Source organism: Stegodyphus dumicola, chromosome 6 (assembly GCF_044657685.1).
Source record: "Stegodyphus dumicola isolate Sdum_Otavi_A_Nest chromosome 6, ASM4465768v1".
In the NCBI taxonomy this organism is placed as follows: Eukaryota; Metazoa; Arthropoda; class Arachnida; order Araneae; family Eresidae; genus Stegodyphus; species Stegodyphus dumicola.
Window position 1 is genome coordinate 94,200,580 of NC_140773.1, and position 20,575 is coordinate 94,221,154.

A 20,575-nucleotide genomic window follows, 5' to 3' on the forward strand; every position below is an offset into this window, starting at 1 on the left:
GTGTATTTGTTTGTTCGCATTCTTGATTTCTGATCAATTATGATAAATTTTTTGCCACATTTAATTGACTAAAATTGAATATAGGTGAAATATTGGATGGAACTTGAGCTTTTACGACCATTTGATTAGAAAGACGAAAATCATTAAAAACTGCGTGCCATTTTTACTGATATAATGAGAGAGAATCAGCTTATTTTTCTATCGAAATTTTTTATGTTGGTTTCATACTGCATCAGACTGAAAAATACTTGACTATGAATCGTAATTAGAGAAGGATTAGAGCGATATCGTTCTCTCTGTTGTTAGATACATTATTCTCAATCTAACTTAACTGGCATTTGGTTACTTCTGCTAGTATAAAATAAATTACCATAAAAATTGTTTATGCACGATATATTCGCATTGATACTTTTCCCGTCATTGTACATCAACGAGAAATCATGGAGCTTTGTCTAATCTTTTGTCTACTTAATAATAACCTAATAAATGACTTTACGATTGAAAGCTTTAAAATGAGAATCATAAAATTTAGTTCTTTTTTAACGTACCAGAGCAAAGCACAAATATGAAAATTGTTATAAAATAAAAAATTTAGCGAAGTATGAAAACCATTTGGAATGTTTTTTTTAAACTTTCAAAGTGCGTTGGTAAATAATAATGACATAAAAAACATTTTCTAATGAATGCAGCAAAATAAGGGAAAATATTTTAAAGAGATAACAAGTACATTTACTCACCCTTATGCCAATGAAAACAAGTATACATTAAATGAAAAAGAAAATTTTTATCATGTATACGTCATGACAAAGAAAGAAATAAAGTAATCAGTTTCAAATGCGATACTTCATATACAAGAAATTTTGAGTATTTCTCATAATTATAATAGTTAGCTGAATATAAAGAACAAACTTCTAAAATTATCTTTAAAAAAATTTCTTTTGATGTTTCGCAGAATCACCAGCAACCCAGTGTATAAGACAGTTGAGCCCTGGTAGTTCGACCCAACTTCAGATACCAGCGAACAGGCTGACTGAATAAACTTTTCATGGTTTTCGTAATATGTATTGGGAATAACTAACAGTTAACAACCGCAAAAGCATTCTTTGCGCCTGGGCAGATAGTCTTCACGTGTTTTACAGAAATAATTTAAACAAGCATAGATCTTCTTTCGAACAATATTATATAAAATATAATATTCATTATTATATTTATGATAGAGTAAGAATTCTTTTATTAATAACAATATACGCAGATTTATTTATATCAGTGAGCTGGTATGAAGAACAATAGTCAGTACTTGGAATTTGTTATCTGTATATTAAAGTACAAAGAAAGAAAATTTATTATTAGTGAATAATTCAAGACAGTCTAGTATACTCTCAAATACTTCTTTTACACTCAAGAAATGTCCAAGATATCCTTCATCTTTCTATAAAAGTAAACTTCAGTGGCCTGTCTGGACAATTGACCATTCTCGTATACATGTCAATATCTTCATAGTGATATTCTACTTTAAAGTTTCTTATTATCTGTAAAAAGCAAAGCATCAAGTCATTATATAGGGTAGCATAAAATATAAATCAGTAAATATGCAATTGAGTTTTAGATATGTCTTGAAGCATAAATATTCCTAAATAAAAGAATTAAAATTTCAATCAATAGCTAATAATTTTGTGAATAATTTTAAGACCAGCTAGTTAACATAAGGCCTATTACGTAATCCCTACTATTTATGTTACATATTCCAAAAACACGCAAGCATTTCTTTTTATGTTCTACATCCGCCTTCAATCAAAAAAAAAATTGCGTATCAAAAAGAATAATTCAATTGTGACGAAATTTTATATGTGAATATATTTCGGTTCAACATGCAAATGATTCAATTTTGGGGCAAATGGAATGGGTAATTGTGGCTGCAGAGCATCGTAACTGAGCGTCCAGGTTGATTAAAGAAGAAAAGAATTTCGAAATAAAGGGCATAAAAATGTATTCGAATTTTATTTCGTCTACTCGCTTCGACTGTATGAATACCTAGCAAATGGTTTCCAACGCAGTGTGCAGATATATTACTAATTCAGAGAGAACGTGTAGACTTATAAGACATTGGGTGATCAAAGCAAAGCCTCTCTCGACATTTAGATGGGAGAGACGCAGCTATTCGACAATGTTGGCCGAAATGGTTGAATCGTACAAAACAAATTGTCAAGAAGGTAACAATCAATCAAGCTCTAGGGAGATGACAGAACGTGAGGACGAAGCGACAGATTAGAGCGGCTGCCGACGTCTGGTTTATCAGAATCATAGATTTGACCTGCAATCAGGATATAATGATCTCAACCATTGATAGGCGACTCAGAGGATGGGGTCTGAGTTAAAATGCCCATTGAGCCGACATCTGTGCAAGCTAACTAAGTACGTTTATAGTGATGTTGAGCTCGATAGATGGAGAATTTGACTGACTGGATTAGAATTGTCTTCAGCAACGAATCCCACTTCGAAGTGAGTTACAAAGACCGCGAATAGATACATCTTCGTTAGTCCATCCAAAAGATCGATAGGATACCTGAGTGCCGCCGTCACATAGCTCAACAACAGAGTTGCAGCCTGAAATACCATTCCATTTAATAGATGCCCGCCTTTGGTTGAAACTGGCGTTCTTACAGCACGGTGATACGCCGACAACATTATACGCCCCAATGTGTTGCCTTTCCTTTCGAGATTCTCCAAAATAATATATTATATATTATCCCGGAGTTATAGTATTATTCAACAGGATAAGGCCCAGCAGGATACCAGCATTTCAAACGAATAATGTTTACTTAGTAATTGTCCCTTTTCGTTGGGACGGAGTTGATTTTATTAGGAAAAGGGACATTGTAAGTAAATAAACAACGTTCATAATAATAGGGACAAGGACTGCAAATCATAAGATATTTTCAGCTTTGCATTAATTGTAATTCTTATTCATAATAAAATGCTTAAGGACACATTTGCTTAATACCGTGCAGTACCATATTTCTTTCACATGCTGTATTACTCTACAGATGCACTTCCAACTGTAATGTACGGGAATATAAAAGGTTTCTGTAGTATTTCTCCTTTTAATAAAATTGGAAAGAATTTATAGATATACATTACTAGTCTCACCTCTGTGGCAATACAAATCATTTCCAGTTCAGCTAGTCTTCTACCAATGCAGCTTCTTACACCAGTTCCAAAGGGAAGAAAAGCATATGGATTAGTCAGCTTCTCCTCTTTGTTCAACCAACGTTCCGGTTTGTACTGATCAGCATCCTTGAAGTACTTTTCGTCTCTATATATCACATGTAAAATACAGAATATCATAGTCTGAAAGAAACAAAAAAATATTTTTTCGGTTATGTACAATTTTAATGTAATTAATTTCATCAGAGAGCGATGTTTCTTTTCATATGCACATAAACTGATTTTTCTTAGTAAGAATAATTCTATACAATGAACTAGACTTTAATATACGCACATCTTTCATCGTAAATTTTTATTGAAAGAAAGGCATATTACACTCATGTCCATAAATTAAGGATAATGCAAAATCAGGCAAAGGAGGAGATAGAAGCAAAATAAATTTGACTTATTTGTAAAGCTTATTTATTAAACAAATAGTAAAGAGCAAAAAAAAAAAGATGCTATATGTTTGATATTAAAAAAATTAGTGATTTTTCTCCCTGGAGCAAATTACAAAAAAAAAAAAAAAAAAAAAAGTATTTACAAAAAACAAATATTACATCGCTGGTATGACTGTTAATAAATTGTATGTCTCCCAGACGATGCAATACAGTCCGTACAACTCCTAGACATGCTGAGTATCAAATTATCGATCTGATCTTAGGAGATATTACACCAAAGCAATGCTCTCTGAAGTTCCGGTAGACATGTAGGAGGAGCTTGACGGGCTGCAACTCGTCCGCAAAGCATGTCCCACACGTGCTCTACACGTGCTCGTTCTATACAATTTTCCTTACAGAATTTAAAACACAAATTTTAAAAAATGTCACTGCACGATATGATTGAAGTTTACATTGTCAGACACTGTTGCACAAGAGCGTTCTATCACGCTGTGAATAAAATCTAAGTCCAATTACTTTATTTATTACTACAGCATATACAAATTCAAATGTAAATACTTTCTAAATTCAAATGCAAATACTCTTCCGATTTTTAGACTCTTTACAGCTTTTAAAATTTTTTGAGAAGAAATGTCATATTTTATTCCGTTAAAATTTCACGACATTATTATGTAGTTTATGGAAAGCGTAGTATTCTAACACATTTACATCCTTAAACGGTTATTGTCTCGATTAAACTCAAGTTGTTAAAGTATATATTTTAGTGTTACCGATTTGATGTAATCAAATGCTAAATGATGACTGCCCCTTCAATTTGAACACCACAATAACTTTTTCTAACACAAAACATATTTTACAATCATATACACAACACATAAAATGAATTCATTAAAGTAGCAATATTTAAAAATGGTATATGCATCACATAATATTAGTCTAATAATGGTATCATCATTATGAGCGTATGATGCAAGTTCACGGTACGTATCCGTTGCGTCGACTGGGTTGCCTGTCGACTGAAGTAGTAGTGGTAACACCTGCCTACTGAAGTAACAACGGGTACAATAGAGCTGCCACATTATTTGTCCATTATGATTGCCGCGGATGTAGGTTAAGTTAGGTTCGGTTGTAGAGACATTAGGTATTTTTTGGAAGCAGGAGAGATGAAAAATGAACAACGCCTTCGCCGGGAGTCGAACTGCGGACCTTTGCAATACCGCCCAGCGTGCAAATCACCACACCAACACGAAGGCATACTAACAAGGAAGGAGAAATACCTCATATACTCCTCCTTTTAAAGGGCGACTGGGGTTTTTAGGGGACCCAATCGCCAAATCCTGGGTGGCGAGATTCATCATCCACCACCCTTTTTATAGTTCAGGGTGCCACTGTAGATACATTAGAATTTTTTTAGAAGCAAGAGCGATTGAAAAATGAATAACACCTCCGCCGGGAATCGAAACACGGACCTCTGGAATACGCGCCCAGGGTGCAGACTACCATACCACGAAGGCATGCTAAGAAGGCGGGAGAAATACCTTATACGGTTACCTTAAACATAACACTGAACATGAAAGCTATTTGCTTAGAAGGCAGGGATGCTTTAGTGGAGGACTTTCTAAGGCAAACTGGCTCGTATTCACGTTACAAATGAAAACTAATCAAACAAGAGCTAGTTTAAGGCAAAGAGGTTAAATTGAAATTGCTGCAACATTGTCTGTTGTTATTTGGTCAAGAACACCAAAACGAGTAATTCAATGGCATTAAAATTTTTTTGCTACAGTATCAATAGTAATATCAGACACCGATATTGTTTTCGGCCATCGGATCTATGCATATTATAAAGTAGATGGAACTTCTGATGGCAAAACCTGGCTAACCAAGTCTGGATGTACATGCACGAAACGTTTATATGTGACTGGAGACTGATAAACAGCCATTAAGTATGCCTCTAGGTCTTTATCCTATTGGTCCTGCAAACAATATCATATCTACTTTATAATATCATTTTGCATAAAAGTCATATAACAGTGTTGTATCAACGTTTCAGTGGCACGCATTCTATGAAGGCATATCTTATGAAAAAAAATGGAAAACATTAGTCGAAAAATGGAAGGTATATAGAGTCTTAAGCAATTTAGAGATGTGTCACAAAAGATGGATTCTGCTGTGTTGAATTTTAACTATTACAAATTAATGATCGTACTGTTATTAAATGGCAGAAGTTGCTAAAGTTCAGACTCCAGATGAGAAGGCTGAGTGTTCAAAATCACATCGGACTCGCACCTTAATATTACGAAGTGATCAAATGTAAAAGGATAACTTCAATCTAAATTCAAACACAGCATTATGTTCTGCTAGCATAAACACAAGTTTCACAATGGCATACACAATATGTAAGATGATATTGATTTAAATATGCATATTTCAGGATCGTACACTAGGCCAAAAAAAAAAAAAAAAAAAAGAACGGGAACAATTTTATATCTACCGTTCTACTGGGTTGATTGACAAAATTAAAACTGCGCTTTCCATGTCTCGAAAGAACGCCTAGAAGATTAGAATACATATTAGATTTCTATGTAGCATTTTTTTAACATAGGTATTTTGACACAAAATTGAGCTTTTTGTGAAATGGCATGCCCATTTTTTTCATATTTGGATTCTACGACTCAAATCATGCATAGATATTAAATTCTATAATTTTTGGTGAGGAATTTACGGAGAAATTTAAAAATTTATCTTGGCGCATATTTTCAGTTTGCGCCAAAAATAATTCACTTGGCGGAATTCGTAATTTATAGTAACCTATTTACTTTCCTGTTTTTTTTTTTTTTTTTTTTTTTTTTTTTTTCCATTGATGCACGAGCGGAAAAAAAAGTCCATCGCATTTCGTTAAACCACATTTTCGTTATTATGGCTTATAATAAATACACCAAATTTCAAAACGCGCCACAATGTAAATTTACGAATGTCTTAGGAAATTCTCAATAAAAACCTCTAATTTTTTGCAGGTATGCTTAGAAATACATCTACTTTAAGATGATGGCAAGAATTTTGTAGGTTATAATTCAAAATGTTTTTCGAAAAATTTATAAAAATTATTTTAAAATACAAATTTAAAAAAAAAATCATAAAAGATGGGAGACTTTTATTTAGAATGAAAAGAAATTTCGAACTTTGAAAGGAAGAATCAAATGAGCTTAATAAAAAAGAGATATGAATAATTATATATCAAATTCAATTAACGTTGAGGAGCTAAAATTTTTGGCAGTTTGTCATAATTTGAGTCGTAGAATTGAAGTATGGGAAAAATTTGGCATGTTATTTCATAAAAAGTCCGATTTTTGTTTGTACGAAAATATCTATATTAGAACAGTGCTATTTATTAATCTAAGTGGATGGACAAAAATACGGAAACACCTTGTGAAATACATGTTTGGAAACAAAGATTGATTTTAATGAAATATGTAGGTGGCGCTGGCGTTTTTGACTACTGACGTCACCTATACAACTTCGTAAATGTGCTAAACAGTTCAGTTGTTGTCGGAGTACTGTTATGTGAGGTTGTCATTGCATTATTTCAGAGTTAACAGACTTTGAACGTGGGAAAACTGTTGGAGCACGTATGGTAGGTGCTTCCGTAAGCAAGGTAGCCGAGGGGTTTAGTGTTTCAAGAGGTACTGTATCGAAGATTTATTCCGCATATTTGAAAAGCGGAGAAACATCATCTGCTAAATCACAGAGCGGACGAAAGTGTGTCCTGAGTGATCGTGACAGACGATCATTAAGGGCAATTGTGACGAAAAATAAGATGACCACAGCTGCAAAAGTTACTGCTGAAATGAATGTTGTGTTACCGAACCCTGTGAGTACCAAAACAATTAGAAAGGAGCTTCATAAACAGGGAATTGCTGGCCGTGCTGCAATTGAGAAGCCACTCATCAGTCATGCTAATGCTCGTAACAGGAAAAGGTGGTGTTTAAGTCATAAAGTCTGGACTATAGAGCAGTGGAAGCGAGTAATATGGTCTGACGAATCTTCTTTCACATTGTTTCCCACTTCTGGCCGAGTTTACGTCTGGAGAACGCCATCTCAAGCCTATAATACAGACTGCTTGTTGCCAAGAGTGAAACATGGCGGGGGTTCTGTTATGGTTTGGGCAGCCATATCGTGGTTCTCTGCTAGTCCCATGATAACTGTGTCAGGGCACATGACTGCCAAGACTTATGTGAACATTTTGGCCGATCGAGTTAATCCCATGGTACACACTTTGTTCCCCGATGGTGATGGTGTCTTACAAGATGACAAAGTCCCTGTTCAAACAGCTCACATAGTCCAGGACTGGTTTTCTGAGCACGAGGATGAGTTGTCCCATCTCCCCTGGCCACCACAGTCACCAAACCTGAATATTATCGAACCTTTGTGGTCTGCATCGGAACGGAAAGTGCGTTCTCGTTATCCACCGCCAACATCGTTATCTGAACTTGCCACCGTTTTGCAGGAACAATGGTATAATATTCCCTTGGCAAACATACAGGAACTGTATTTATCCATTCCGAGAAGACTGCAAGCTGTTTTGGATGCCAATGGGTTTCCTACACCATATTAAGCAAAGAAACATGTTTTTTTAAAGGTGTTTCCATATTTTTGTCCAACCCCTGTAATATATATTCTAAGACGCGCATTCAAAAAATGAAAAACGCAAATACTCTTAGTAGATTTTTGTCCTATGAAATGCCCATTTCTATGAAAGAGCATCAGTTTCTCAAAACATAATTAATAGCTTTCTAAATAATTTAACTCAAAATGGAAACATAATTCATTTTAAATATTGTATTAGTTATACTTATCATTATTTTTAATTTAAAATCAGAAATTTAAATTGAGTAAGTGTTAAAGAACCTTTGATTTATTTATTCTGCTGGAAAGCTATCACACAACTTCTGTTTGGGATGAACAACTGTTTCAAACATTTTTTCTGCCAGTTATGTCATTATAAGTAAGAACAATGGATTTTTTCCTGCCTTCCCTAAAACTTTGTAGATTGCACGTCTTCACGGAATCAGCATCCAGCTTAAATGGGACTTCTTTATTGAAAATCTCCGTATTTTTAATGGAGAATCAGTTTTCCTTTTACGGGATAAAGTGACGAGGTAATGGGTTAATATGTCATGTGTCAATGGAGAAAAATCACTAAACAGCTGTTCTGAAAATTTTTGAATGATACTACCCGTATATATATATATATATATATAATTTATAATAAAAAAACTTTCTACATACCATCTCCAAGGAACACAAATTAAATTTAAAACCATCAATGAAAAAATTTTTAGAATTTAAATTCTATTTTAAATAATTTCAACTTCTTATTTAAAAAATCTAATCGCAAATATACCAAAAGTAAATTTTAAATATTAAAAATGTAGCTATTCTCATTGATCGCAGATTAATCGACTTAGGGAATAAACTAATCTGCCATCAATTAACAACAACTAAATTTAAGAGAGAGTATTAAGAGTAAGCATCAAATTATTTGCTAGATTGGAAGCCATAAGTCACAATTAATACTCAATCCAAATACAGACATTAGTCCATTTAATATATAAATTTGCTTCTCCAGAGTAGCTTTTTGAATTTCTACTTTCTTCTACAAGGAACGGAGTTTGGTCTTCTTAAGGATTCAGTAAGTTTAGGTTAAGATGGTCATCTTAAGGATAAATTCAGTAAGTTTGCGTTTTTTTTTTTTTTTTTTTTTTTTTGTTGTTGTTGTTGTTGTTTGTTTGTTTGTTTGTTTTTGTTTTTGTTTTAAATGAGTTTTCAATTTTTAGCTGTTTAATGGCCCAGATTAGATTTTATTGTTTAGAGAAATCTCTATGAAAAGTTTTCCGTTTTCTTGTTAAAAGTTTAGTTTAGCAAAATTGCGGACCACCCAATTTTTCTTGTGTTGTTTAAATAGCAATTTGATTTAAAATATATTTGTCTTGTTCTTTAATTGTAAATGCTTTTGAAATTCGAATTTGAATGTATGGTTTTAGAACAATTTTTTTGGGGGGAATGGTCAATTTACATAATGAAATTTTTATGGTTCATTTGAGTAGTCAATATGGCACAATGTTATGTTTCATTCTTTTTTCCAAGTGTTTCGAAAGCATGTAGGGAAAATTCTGGTACATTTTAGACTAGATTTTTCGGTTTTGTATGAATATTAATGTCTGAAATGAAAACTTAATTAAATCTTTTTTTGGTTTTTGATCTGAAATGAAACAAAAGAACGAAACATGTTTTCGAAACATATTAATCGAATTTTATTAAGCTTTAATTCATTTCCCCCCGATGAGTTCTGAATTAGAGTCTCAGTAAAAGGATATTAATTTTTATATTTTTATAATTTTGCGTATTTTTCCTTTCGCCCCTTTTTTTTTTTTTTTTCGAGTTCACTCTACTATGAATTCTTATTTTAAATTTGATTTGTTTAGATATTGTGTTAAATCTCTTATGCACGGTTTCAAGTATTGATATTGTCGAGGAATTGCCTTGCTTTGTTTAGAATTTAATTTTAACTTTAAATGCTTTAAGTCTATTTTACTTCAATCCAGCAACTATAGAGCAGAATGGGTTTAAATTTTTTTTTTTAATTTTTAGCTTCTTATTATGTTTCTTTTTGTAAGGGTAGTATTATATACATATATCGATTTCCAACAGCGCATATACACATAACATACATAAAAGAAACTAATCGATATTCACGTCATCCTTGGAAAAACCATTAAAATGTTTATGCATCCATCTAATTTGCCGGGATTCATGCGCAAGTCGAACTACCATTACTGAATGATCTTCTGTACTAAGCTCTTCGGAGACGAAAAAATGTAACGTATCCGCCTTACAACAGAATTCATCGCATTAGACCAAGAAATATTTGATCTATATTTGTGTTGCTTCTTTGTGCATTGCAGTTGCTATCAAAGTTTTCAGTATAATAAAAAATTAAGCTCTTATAATCTTTTCCTGCTCATTAATTTTTTTATCATCTAAGAGAGCATTTACATGATGGACTAGTCTTTATTATTTTCCCAGTACTAAGACGTAAAAGCAGATCACACCTGTGAAACAGAGTTAATACAGAGTTAAGCAATAACCAGTAGGGAAGATATAGTTATGCATTCATGTATGTGCAGCTGATTCAACGAAATCGGCGATCGAATGTCAGTCGTATTTCCTTTGTTGTGATTGGTCGGTTCGTATAGTAGGTTGGCATAAAATTGATAAGTTATAATATTTACATGAAATCTTTATACTAGATTATATGACGTAGCAAGGTCTGGTTACCTAGCCACAACGCTCGACTTAGTAACTCAACTTATATATCCGAAAAGCGTCGTATGAACGCTCCATTATGGACTACTTTCGGTTCTTTAAATAAAAATCTTCGATTGAAAATTAGCCAAAAGTCGATAAATGTCATAGCATCTTTCAAAACAGCTTGTTTTCATACAGACTGCAGATTTCATACGTTCTGAATGTTTAATAGCTTGTCAAAAATTTAGAAAATTTTGATCACAGAATAAAACAGAAACACGAAAATGAAAGCATTCAGGAGTTTTATGACTATATTAAAAAAACAAAGAGTTATAAACAACATGTGCAGAAAGCTAAATGGTAATAAAGTTGATTTTCTTTAAACGCCAATGATTTTAAATTCAGATCTAAGATTTTTAAAGCGCACTATATACCTAAGTTATAAAAACGAGTCGTTTCACCATATGTAATAGTTAAATAATATTCATACATTATCAACTCATAAAAAATCGAATTTAGTCTTGTAAAATAGTTGTGAGGTGTAGAATAGGGGGGGAGATTGAATATTTTCCTTTTTACAATGCTACTGAACTGTTTATTTCTATGTATTTTAATTAGCGTTACTCTAAAACTAAATATATTTTAAGATTAAAATCAATAAAAGAAACACCTCACATGTTCTTTAGCTATTTAAATGACGTTTTCATACAAAGATTCTTCCTAAAACTAATTAAAATAATATAAATTTTATACTTCCGTTAATTTTCCTTAAACTGTTCTAAAATGTAACATTTTGTACAAGATTTCTCCAAAGTAAATGCAAAACTCGAGAAATACTTACATTGGCTGGAATTCTGTATCCACATATAACAACATCATGATCCAAAGTTCGTGCGTTTCCTCTCACTATGGGATCTAACCTAAAATAAATTTAAACAATTACTCTTTTCTGGATATTTAATTTCTTAACAATTTGGCTTATTAATAACTTAAACTACTGATTTTAAAAATCTTATACCGGGGAAAATTTACGAATTTATACCTGTAATTCTTCAATTATATCAGTTTACTTCATAGTTTAAACTGAATACATTATAATACACTTGCTAAAAATGAAATTAATGCGCTAAGAAGGAATGCTATAAAAATGAGTCTAGAATGAAAACAGAATGTAAGCTGATAAAGCAATGATCCAAGTTTAGTGCAATTGCTCTTGACCAAATAGGCTGCAATAGAGCTAAAAGCACGAACTAGCAGTTGCATAATCTAGCCTATAAGTGGCATCTATAAATACCAAACGTAATGCGAGAAAAAAAAATTGAAAATGATGAATTTAAGTCAGAGATGTCGATTTGCGCAACTAACGAATTTCGTGAGAACTGTAATTTTATATGGCTGAAAATTGCAAAGTTTTCCGCCTTTCTCATTATTCTGACTATACTGTCTAATGTTTGGGAAGTAGAGACATGTAATTGCATTTATAACGGACCGGCTCCGAAAGAACCAAGAAGAACACCAATAAAAGTTTTATAGGATCACGCAAATCAAGTATGTTATAAATTCCGCAGACCTCCCATATTGGTTATGTGCTAATCACAAGCCCGTGTAGCCGTATTGGTTATACGCCAATGAGTAATTTTCGGATACCTCGCTTACGTATGCTGTCCACGTCGAAACATGAATAATTCATTTTGCAGCGACGCCAGCCCATAACAGCATAGAATGCTACGATGCCGATGTGTTATGCTTAGTGATGGTTACCGCTTCGTTTTGGGAACAAATAATAATAGTTTCTGGGTTTGGAAGCCCCTGGTCAACGGCACAATCCTCATCTCACTATCGGGATACGCTACTCCAACTACAGTCATTAAAATCAGGAGAAATACAATCTATGTTAGCCGATCCTCTCTATTAATGATTACGTGAATTTCTGACTGTCGTCGATATCTGGATGAAATGCTATGGCCGCAGATGCTCTCATTCCTGACGGTGATTCCAGATGCAGTATTTCGATAAGATAATGCAGCAGAACATGAGCTGAGCTTGTATAAAATTTTCTATCTCATGTTACCACACGTCTATAACCTGCTGCCCGGATATGCCTGCTGGCTATCGAGCATGCGTCCGACCAAAGCGCCAGTTGAAGTTGCACTGCAATATCCAGAATATGGAACACACCCTTCCCCACAAATATGGGCCCATCTGCTACACTACAACAGGCATTGCCTTGCCTATTCATCGCCTTGCCGGACCTATGTGTTTTAGCATGAGACAAAACTATTCGCTATTATGTTGACCGAATTCTGTACCACAACTTTCTCTGTAATTGTTTTAATGCTCTAGTAGTGCGATTCTGTGTATCAGTCATCTCTAGCCTTATGTCAGTAAAAATGTTGACTTTTGAATTATGCAGTTCAATGTAAAATGTGTTTGGTACTTTTCCATTAAAGCCAAAGCCGTACTACTTGGCTCCATTTCCGTTACACAGTATTTTCTTTAAGCAAGTGCACCAGTTTGCTTTATTTTTTCCCTGGTAATATTTGCCTCTATAAAACCGGTTCAGAGTTCGAATCCCGGTGAATGGGCTGACTGTATGGACGTTTTGTGGTTTTCCCTATGTGTAACGTGTATACGAGCCAGTTTCCCATCGAAATTCCTCCATGAAGGCATCTATTCCCTTAGAGAGATAGCCTTCGAGTGCTTTACCGTAATTAAATAAACCAAATTATAAAATCAAATTTTATCATTACTGATATTGCAATGGATTTTTAAACTTCTGATCTCTAACACTAGGAACAAGCAACTATTCGGTTTCTTCAAGAAAGGTATACTTCTCACAAAGAAAAACACATTCGAATAACAGCGCTATGAAATTAAAATGCGACTGGAAGCCGAATTGATTACAAAACCTTCGTTAATGCCGTGAAGAAAATGGTGTTTCATACACAATCGTGGTTGGATGAATCACGCATTCCCTTTGTTACTACAACTACCAATCGCACAGTATTTAAGACTGCTGATTACTAGTAGTTTGACCTGGTTTAGGTTCAAACCCAGGCGTTTGCGTGGTTGGTTTTCATAGATTTTCTCATGTGTCATATAAGTAGGAGCTCAGTTTCGCTAAAAATAGCTTCCACGAAGGCATCCCTCCTCTTAGGCATATAGCCTTCGTGGCTTTGCCGTATGAAGGCTTTACTTATTGTGTCAGGAGTTAACGTCTATTGAGTTTTATGAACTAAAACTTTCCTAAAATGAATTGCAAGGCAATGGTTCCTTACAATAATTAGATAACAGATATATGCGCCAATTCCTTGTTTTCTTGTCCTATGAACAAAATTGGGGAAACTGGCAAAAACATATTCACAAAAGAAAAAATATAACACAGGCTGGTTTCCTTCCCCCACAATGAATTTTGTTATTTTAATTATAAATTTTTCTTTCTTGCTATCACCGGCTGTTCCGTTTTATCTAGTGTTGAGTTAAAGGCGCATTTATTGACAGAATGAAATAATTTACGGTTGAATTTACGGTTGATTGTTCTGAAGGAGCTCATGAGTACGTAAATAATATGTTGTTCAATCCACAAAGTTACTAAAGCATTTTAACACGTTGTCATTGAAACTTAAAAATAATTTCCAAGATAAAAACATTTGAGTCTAATTTTAAAGCAATACAGAAATTGCTAAAAAATATCGCATAACAGAGTGTTTTTATGCTTACAGATTTCCCAATTTCCCAATTTAGTTGAAATATTATCTTCATAAAGTGAACCAAATAATATCAAGTGAACAAAAGATGATTTGTAATTGAGAATTTATTAACTGAGTATTTCAAAAGTTAAAGGAATCAAAATCACATCAGCAAACATTTCAGAAAACTACTGAATTGATTCTAGTACTAATAAAGATCACAGATCTACTCAAGACATCTGTATAAATGCAACATCGCTACTCAGCCTAATTGCTGTTATTCCAAATCTATTTTCAATCTGACGTATTACTCTTTCATCGTGTCTCGTGTCAAGGGAAGTCGAAGGTTACAATATACTGTAAAAAGTGCGATGATAACTTTCAAAACGGACCAGTGTTTCTCAGAGCCTAAACAAAGACTGATCTCTTCTTAAAGGTAACCACTTCCACGGAAGACTATAATAATCTGAAACCGTGAGTACCCGTCTATCGTTTCATAGTATGGAAAACAGCACAATAAATATAAGAATTCTGCTCTTACTATTTTAATGCAGTAATTATAAAATTATTATGCATACAGATTACTAACCTGATAGCTTCCTTCAAGCACGATTTCAGATATCGGAGTTCGCCAAAGATAGCCGGAGTTATTTTGTCATTTTTATTCGGAAGCAATTTCTTTATTTCTTCATACAAGATTTGCTGTTTATCTGGATTCTTCGCAAGGTGGTAAAAGAAAAAGCCAATAGTATTCGAAGTCTAAAATTAAAAACAATACATATATTAAACAGAATTTCCTAGATACAATACCAGTTTCACCATTAGCTTCGTGACTGCCTACAGTCATATCGATATCAAAGCCCTGTTTTAAGCTTAAATCATTGAAACTTAGGTTATTAGATGTTTCTGTTGTTTAGTTGTAGTATTAAATTACAGAATGTAATAAACATTTTGTAATTTAATTTTAAAGAACTATGCAATTCACTCTCAGCTTACCGCCCAACGGTCCTAAATGATTTTTCTCCTTCACAATAGAGCTCGTCTTAATGAGGTAATATAAATTCAATTTTCAAATTTTTAAAAACATTATTTAAATACTTGTGTTTCAGTGGACATTTCAGGTTCAGGAAAGGAACTCAGAAGGTATGCATTCTTTTAATACTGCAGACGTTACAAAAATCAGCATACATTGATAATCAAACTAAAATCTAATGAATATTCTGTTAACAATTAGATACATCACAAAACATTGCGAGCGTCGCAAAGTACTCTTGTGCAGAGAAGAACTTGAACATACTCTGCACCACTTCATCTAATAACAGATATCAATACAGAAAAATTTCTAGATTACAAGCCAGTGGCTCAAACTCTAAATGATACGAGTTACTACATAAAATACAAATTATTAAGTGCAAATTAAACAAACCCCAGTATGTGAAATCTAAAAAACAATTATAATAATATGAAACACAAATGCATTATTAAAAGTCAAATTATGTTCAGTGATGTTATTAAGGACATCTATACTGCCGTCTGTCGGCGAATATATAGGTGTCGTTTGGGTTTTATCTGTGCCAAATAGTTTACAGATAAAATAAAATTCCTTTCTTGATCAGAATGTAACTAAAGAGATACTCTAAACCTGTAAATCCAATACGATATCATTAGTGCTACTTTGACATCCTCTTGAACAGAGACGGGATATGCTTCACGCCACTTGGAAAGTAATGAATAACAACGAAGATGTATTTGTTGCCATCAGCAGTTCGTGACAGAGTTTCCAGGATGTCGAAGGCGAGGCGTTCCAAAGACACTGCTACATTGCAACATTGCAGCTTCCCTCAGCTGTGTTTCTTAGGTCTTTTAACGGCCCGTACAGGCATCGCAAGTTTGGCACTTCTTTTGCACATCAGCCCTTATATTGCTCCAGTAGAAGTGCTCGCCAAATCTGTACAAAGTCTTCGTTTTTCTGATGTGACCTCCTGTCGACCTAATATATAGTTCTTTCAGAACGTCCGACATCCGGGATCTTGGAAGTATAAGCTGCCATCCGAATGCCTTTTCATCATGCGATTCGAGCTTGCTGTTTCGAATATGCAGGGAAACTTAAAAAGGCCTATCGTCGTTTTCTCGGAATTTAGGACTATAGATCGAAAGTGAAATGAATTATATTTGAAAATTTCATTAAATCAATTACGGGTTTAAGATAGCGTTCTTCCAAATGGTCTCTCCTGACTTCGTCGACAATCCATGGGTTTCGATCAGCCAATGTTGAAGCGGTAACGTGATATACGACAGGATTAACCAGCTCGTACTTCGCTTCGATCCTGGTGTAATATCTTTAGCTTTCTGTGCAGGGCCTTCTGGACGGGGTTCCGGCATTTCCATGTAATCATCCATTCTGATGACGAATAGTGATGCCATATTCATCTGGCTATTTGACCTTCTGCAGACTTGAAATTTAAAAGCCAGGTCAACAATGCATGATCCGTATGGGTTAGGAATTTTCTGCCGTAGAGGTAATGGTGGCAATGTTCGAAGGCTATACTTAGCGCGAGCAACATTTTCCTAGTGACACAGTAATTCCTCTCCGGTTTAGACAGACCCTTGCTCAAGTAAGCAAAGACACTTTCTTGAGCGTTTATTTGGGACAAAACAGCCGACACTCTTATTACTTGCATCTGCATCAAGAATAAATGGTTTGTCGAGCTGAAGATACGTCAGGATTGTAGCAAATTTTAAAGCTGCCTTTATGTTGTTAAATACATCCTCACATTCTTTTCTCCACAAGAACTTTTGGTTGCTCTCTCTCAATTTGTGAAGGGGTACAGAGATGGGGGAAAAAGTCCTTCACAAATATTCTGTAGCAGGTGCAAACTTGGAGGAAACTTCTCAGCTGATGAACATTTTCGGGACATCTATAATCTTTAACTGCTGACGCTAGTTCTCTATCCATACACACAACGTTGCCAAAGGTGACATATACTAGGTAAGTCACTTCCTGGCTGAACAATTTTTATTTGGCAGGACTTTACATCGGCTTCTTTCAATTTCTGGAGCACATTTCAAATATTTTCTAATTGACCTTCAAAACTTTTCTCGGCGATCATGGTGTTATCCAGGTTTATCAGACAGGATTCGTAGGAAAGAACTCTTAGCACGGTTTACAATAAGCGTTCAATGTTGCCTGTCCATACATAATCCAAACGGCAGCGCTTTGAATTGAAAAGTCCTTGTCCAGTAGTAAATGTCGTCTTTTCTCGGCCATCAGTGTATAGCTCTATCTGCAAAATCTATCGCTCTTTAAACAAAGCTTCGAAAAACCACTTGTTCCTGTAAAAGCATTCAGAATTTTAGGATTCAGAATTGTCTTTCTTCGTAATTTCATTTAACCGGCAATAGACAATGAAAAATCTATTTGAACCAGCTTTCTTTCTGAGCAGGACGATGGACGTGGCCCAAGGATTTGCTGAAGACTCAGTAACATATATTCCTTTCATTTCCTTTAGATGCTTTTCTAATTATTCCTATTTAGCAATAGATATATGTCGTGGATGTTGTTTGATTGGTGGATGATCACCCCTATCACCTCTATGTGGCGGCAGTTCCAAACGTGGTGAGCGGCACTTCCAAACGTGATGAGCGGCACTTCCAAACATGATGTTAACAATTAACTTCGATTTCGATTTTGTCGCCAGACACAGTTTTAACGCAGGGTGAAGTCATATGAATTTAGCTTCCAGTCTTTGAGCCAGATCATTTCGGATGACAGCAAAATTGGCTCCTGTATGCAGGATCATACTGCAAAACATTCTGTTGATATGTCCCACGATGAAGAGTCCATTACGGCCGCCACCCATTGCAGAAATCTGAAGTGCTTTAAAATGGGGCTTCTCAACATTTAGAAACTCCCACTACTGAGAACTGATCCTTGTATTACTGAGGCCCAGAACTGACCCTTGTACACTTGAGAGGATGTCTTTCCATCATAAGTGGTGAACTGCCCTAAAAAGGCATGAGAAGACATGGTTAGGAATTTGCAGGCGTCTGAATTAATTCATCGGTCATTATGGATTTCTTTAAACTGTCAAGTTCCGTAATGACAATAGCAGAAATTCAGTCATCAGTTTGTTGTTCGACAGTAAAAACGTTTTCTTAGATTTGTTTTTGAACAGCAAAAACTTTCTTCGATTTGTTGTTCGATTGCATAAACTTTTGTTTTTTTAATTTCTCGAACTTTATCTTCACCAGTATCTATTCTGCTCTCCATAGCCTTGAATTTACTTTCTCTTATGGCAATAATTTCTCTTTTCATTACCTTCTGACCTGCTTCAATTCTTCTTTGACCACATTCATCTCTCCTTAAAGAGTTAACGGTCCCTTCCATCTTTTCTTAGAATGCAGCACAGGCTGTCACCGACGGTCTTAGTTACTCCTCCATCGCTCTTGTCACCAGCATCAGTCCTACTTCTGACAGCAAAAATTGTAATCTTTTTAAAGTTTATTGGAGTAAGAGTTTAGTTAGGTGAAAATGAATTTAAAACTGCAAATGAGTTACTAATGAGTTTGGTAACTGATTTGCAGTTTTTTACAATAGTAAATTCTAAGCCCTCTAAATACTTTTTATGAATAATTTGTAGTCAAATGAATATTCTAAAGGAAATTACCGTATCTATCCCTGCCATCAGCATATCAGCAGCGGTTACCATGGTTCCTGATACATCAAGACCTTTAGTCAAAAGCATAGATTGGAGCATTGTAAGTTCCTTATCCTCTAATGAGTCTTCCTTCAACCTCTCTAGCGCCTGATTTATATATTTGAAAGCAATTCTGAAAATGAAACTTTTTTTCATTTCATGGCAATCTAACTGAAATGAGTCAATTTGAATTTTAAATCATATCTACTGAAAGGAAAAGCATTGCAACAGAAATAACATAGCACGTAAGTCCATGGAAGTATGTAAGTCCCCAGAAGTATGTAAATCTGTAGAAGAATACGCAATTCTTAAATCTGATTTTCAGGTGGGATGCGTTTTGAGATTCAGCTCGTATTTTATTATATAAGTTTATAATGTTTTACTCACCCACAGAATATTATTCTTGGTTACTTTTTCTTTCATATCTGTGAAATAGTTCAACATTTATTGCAAATGAACAATTTACATTGAAATTTTAAAATGCCATGTGTCATAACGTCTACAATAAATATAGATTGATTTAGTAATAATCAGTCCTTCGTAATGACTTCAGCAAGGATCGTAGGTTTGCTTTCAAACAAATATAAATATTCTAATATAACTTCGAATTTTCCTGATAGAAATCAATGTTTAATAACTGTTTTACAGAATTTTTATATTACAAAGTACTTATTCCAAAATGAAAAATGCTTCTGTTGCTCATACATATAAAACAGCAGCACATAATTTCATATGTTATCTAAATTCTTCTTTTACTCGTTAAGAATTATAAGTTCTTTACTAAAAATTAAGTTTTATTCAATTTAAAATAAAAAAATATTATGTCAATATAAGCAGCTAACATATGACAACAAGTCTAAAAAACAAGTTTCTGTTCAAGAACTTTCGAAATTATACTACTGTATATTTTATTTCATTTAAGGCAAATTCTGTTGCTAGTTTTCCTTTTCTTTAATATTGTTGATAGTACACTTATCAAAAACTGTACTTCTCTTAAATTTAATTTTCGGTTGTTGAGAGCAGCTTAAAAAAGTTCAGTTCGATAATACAGGATGGTCATACAGAAACTTTGCCAACATCCGCACTTCTGTCGTCCGTTGCGATTAACCGATCGAGATGAGTTACAGTTACAGAATCTCAAAACTGCCGGATGGCAACGCTAACTTTTTCCGATCTCTAAATGTTAAGTGCATATGCGAAAACTCTAAATAGCATTGGAATGGTACCCATATGTCCAAAAACTGCTTTGTTATGCATACACAAAAAAGAGTTCTGAAAA

General features: G+C 34.2%; 1 protein-coding gene across 1 annotated transcript in view; it reads right to left on the bottom strand.

Annotated features, from left to right (window-relative positions):
* Positions 1-1,199: 1,199 nt before the first annotated feature.
* Positions 1,200-20,575, bottom strand: part of LOC118203437 (putative cytochrome P450 301a1, mitochondrial) — a 111,860-nt gene continuing 92,484 nt past the window's right edge. The window contains exons 6-10 of the mRNA XM_085818675.1: positions 19,267-19,429; positions 15,189-15,358; positions 11,752-11,830; positions 3,148-3,348; positions 1,200-1,529 (exon numbers count right to left, since the gene is read on the bottom strand). Of these exons, the coding sequence (XP_085674801.1) occupies positions 1,422-1,529; positions 3,148-3,348; positions 11,752-11,830; positions 15,189-15,358; positions 19,267-19,429 (721 nt within the window). The 3' untranslated portion in view covers positions 1,200-1,421. The remainder of the gene's footprint in view (positions 1,530-3,147; positions 3,349-11,751; positions 11,831-15,188; positions 15,359-19,266; positions 19,430-20,575) is intronic.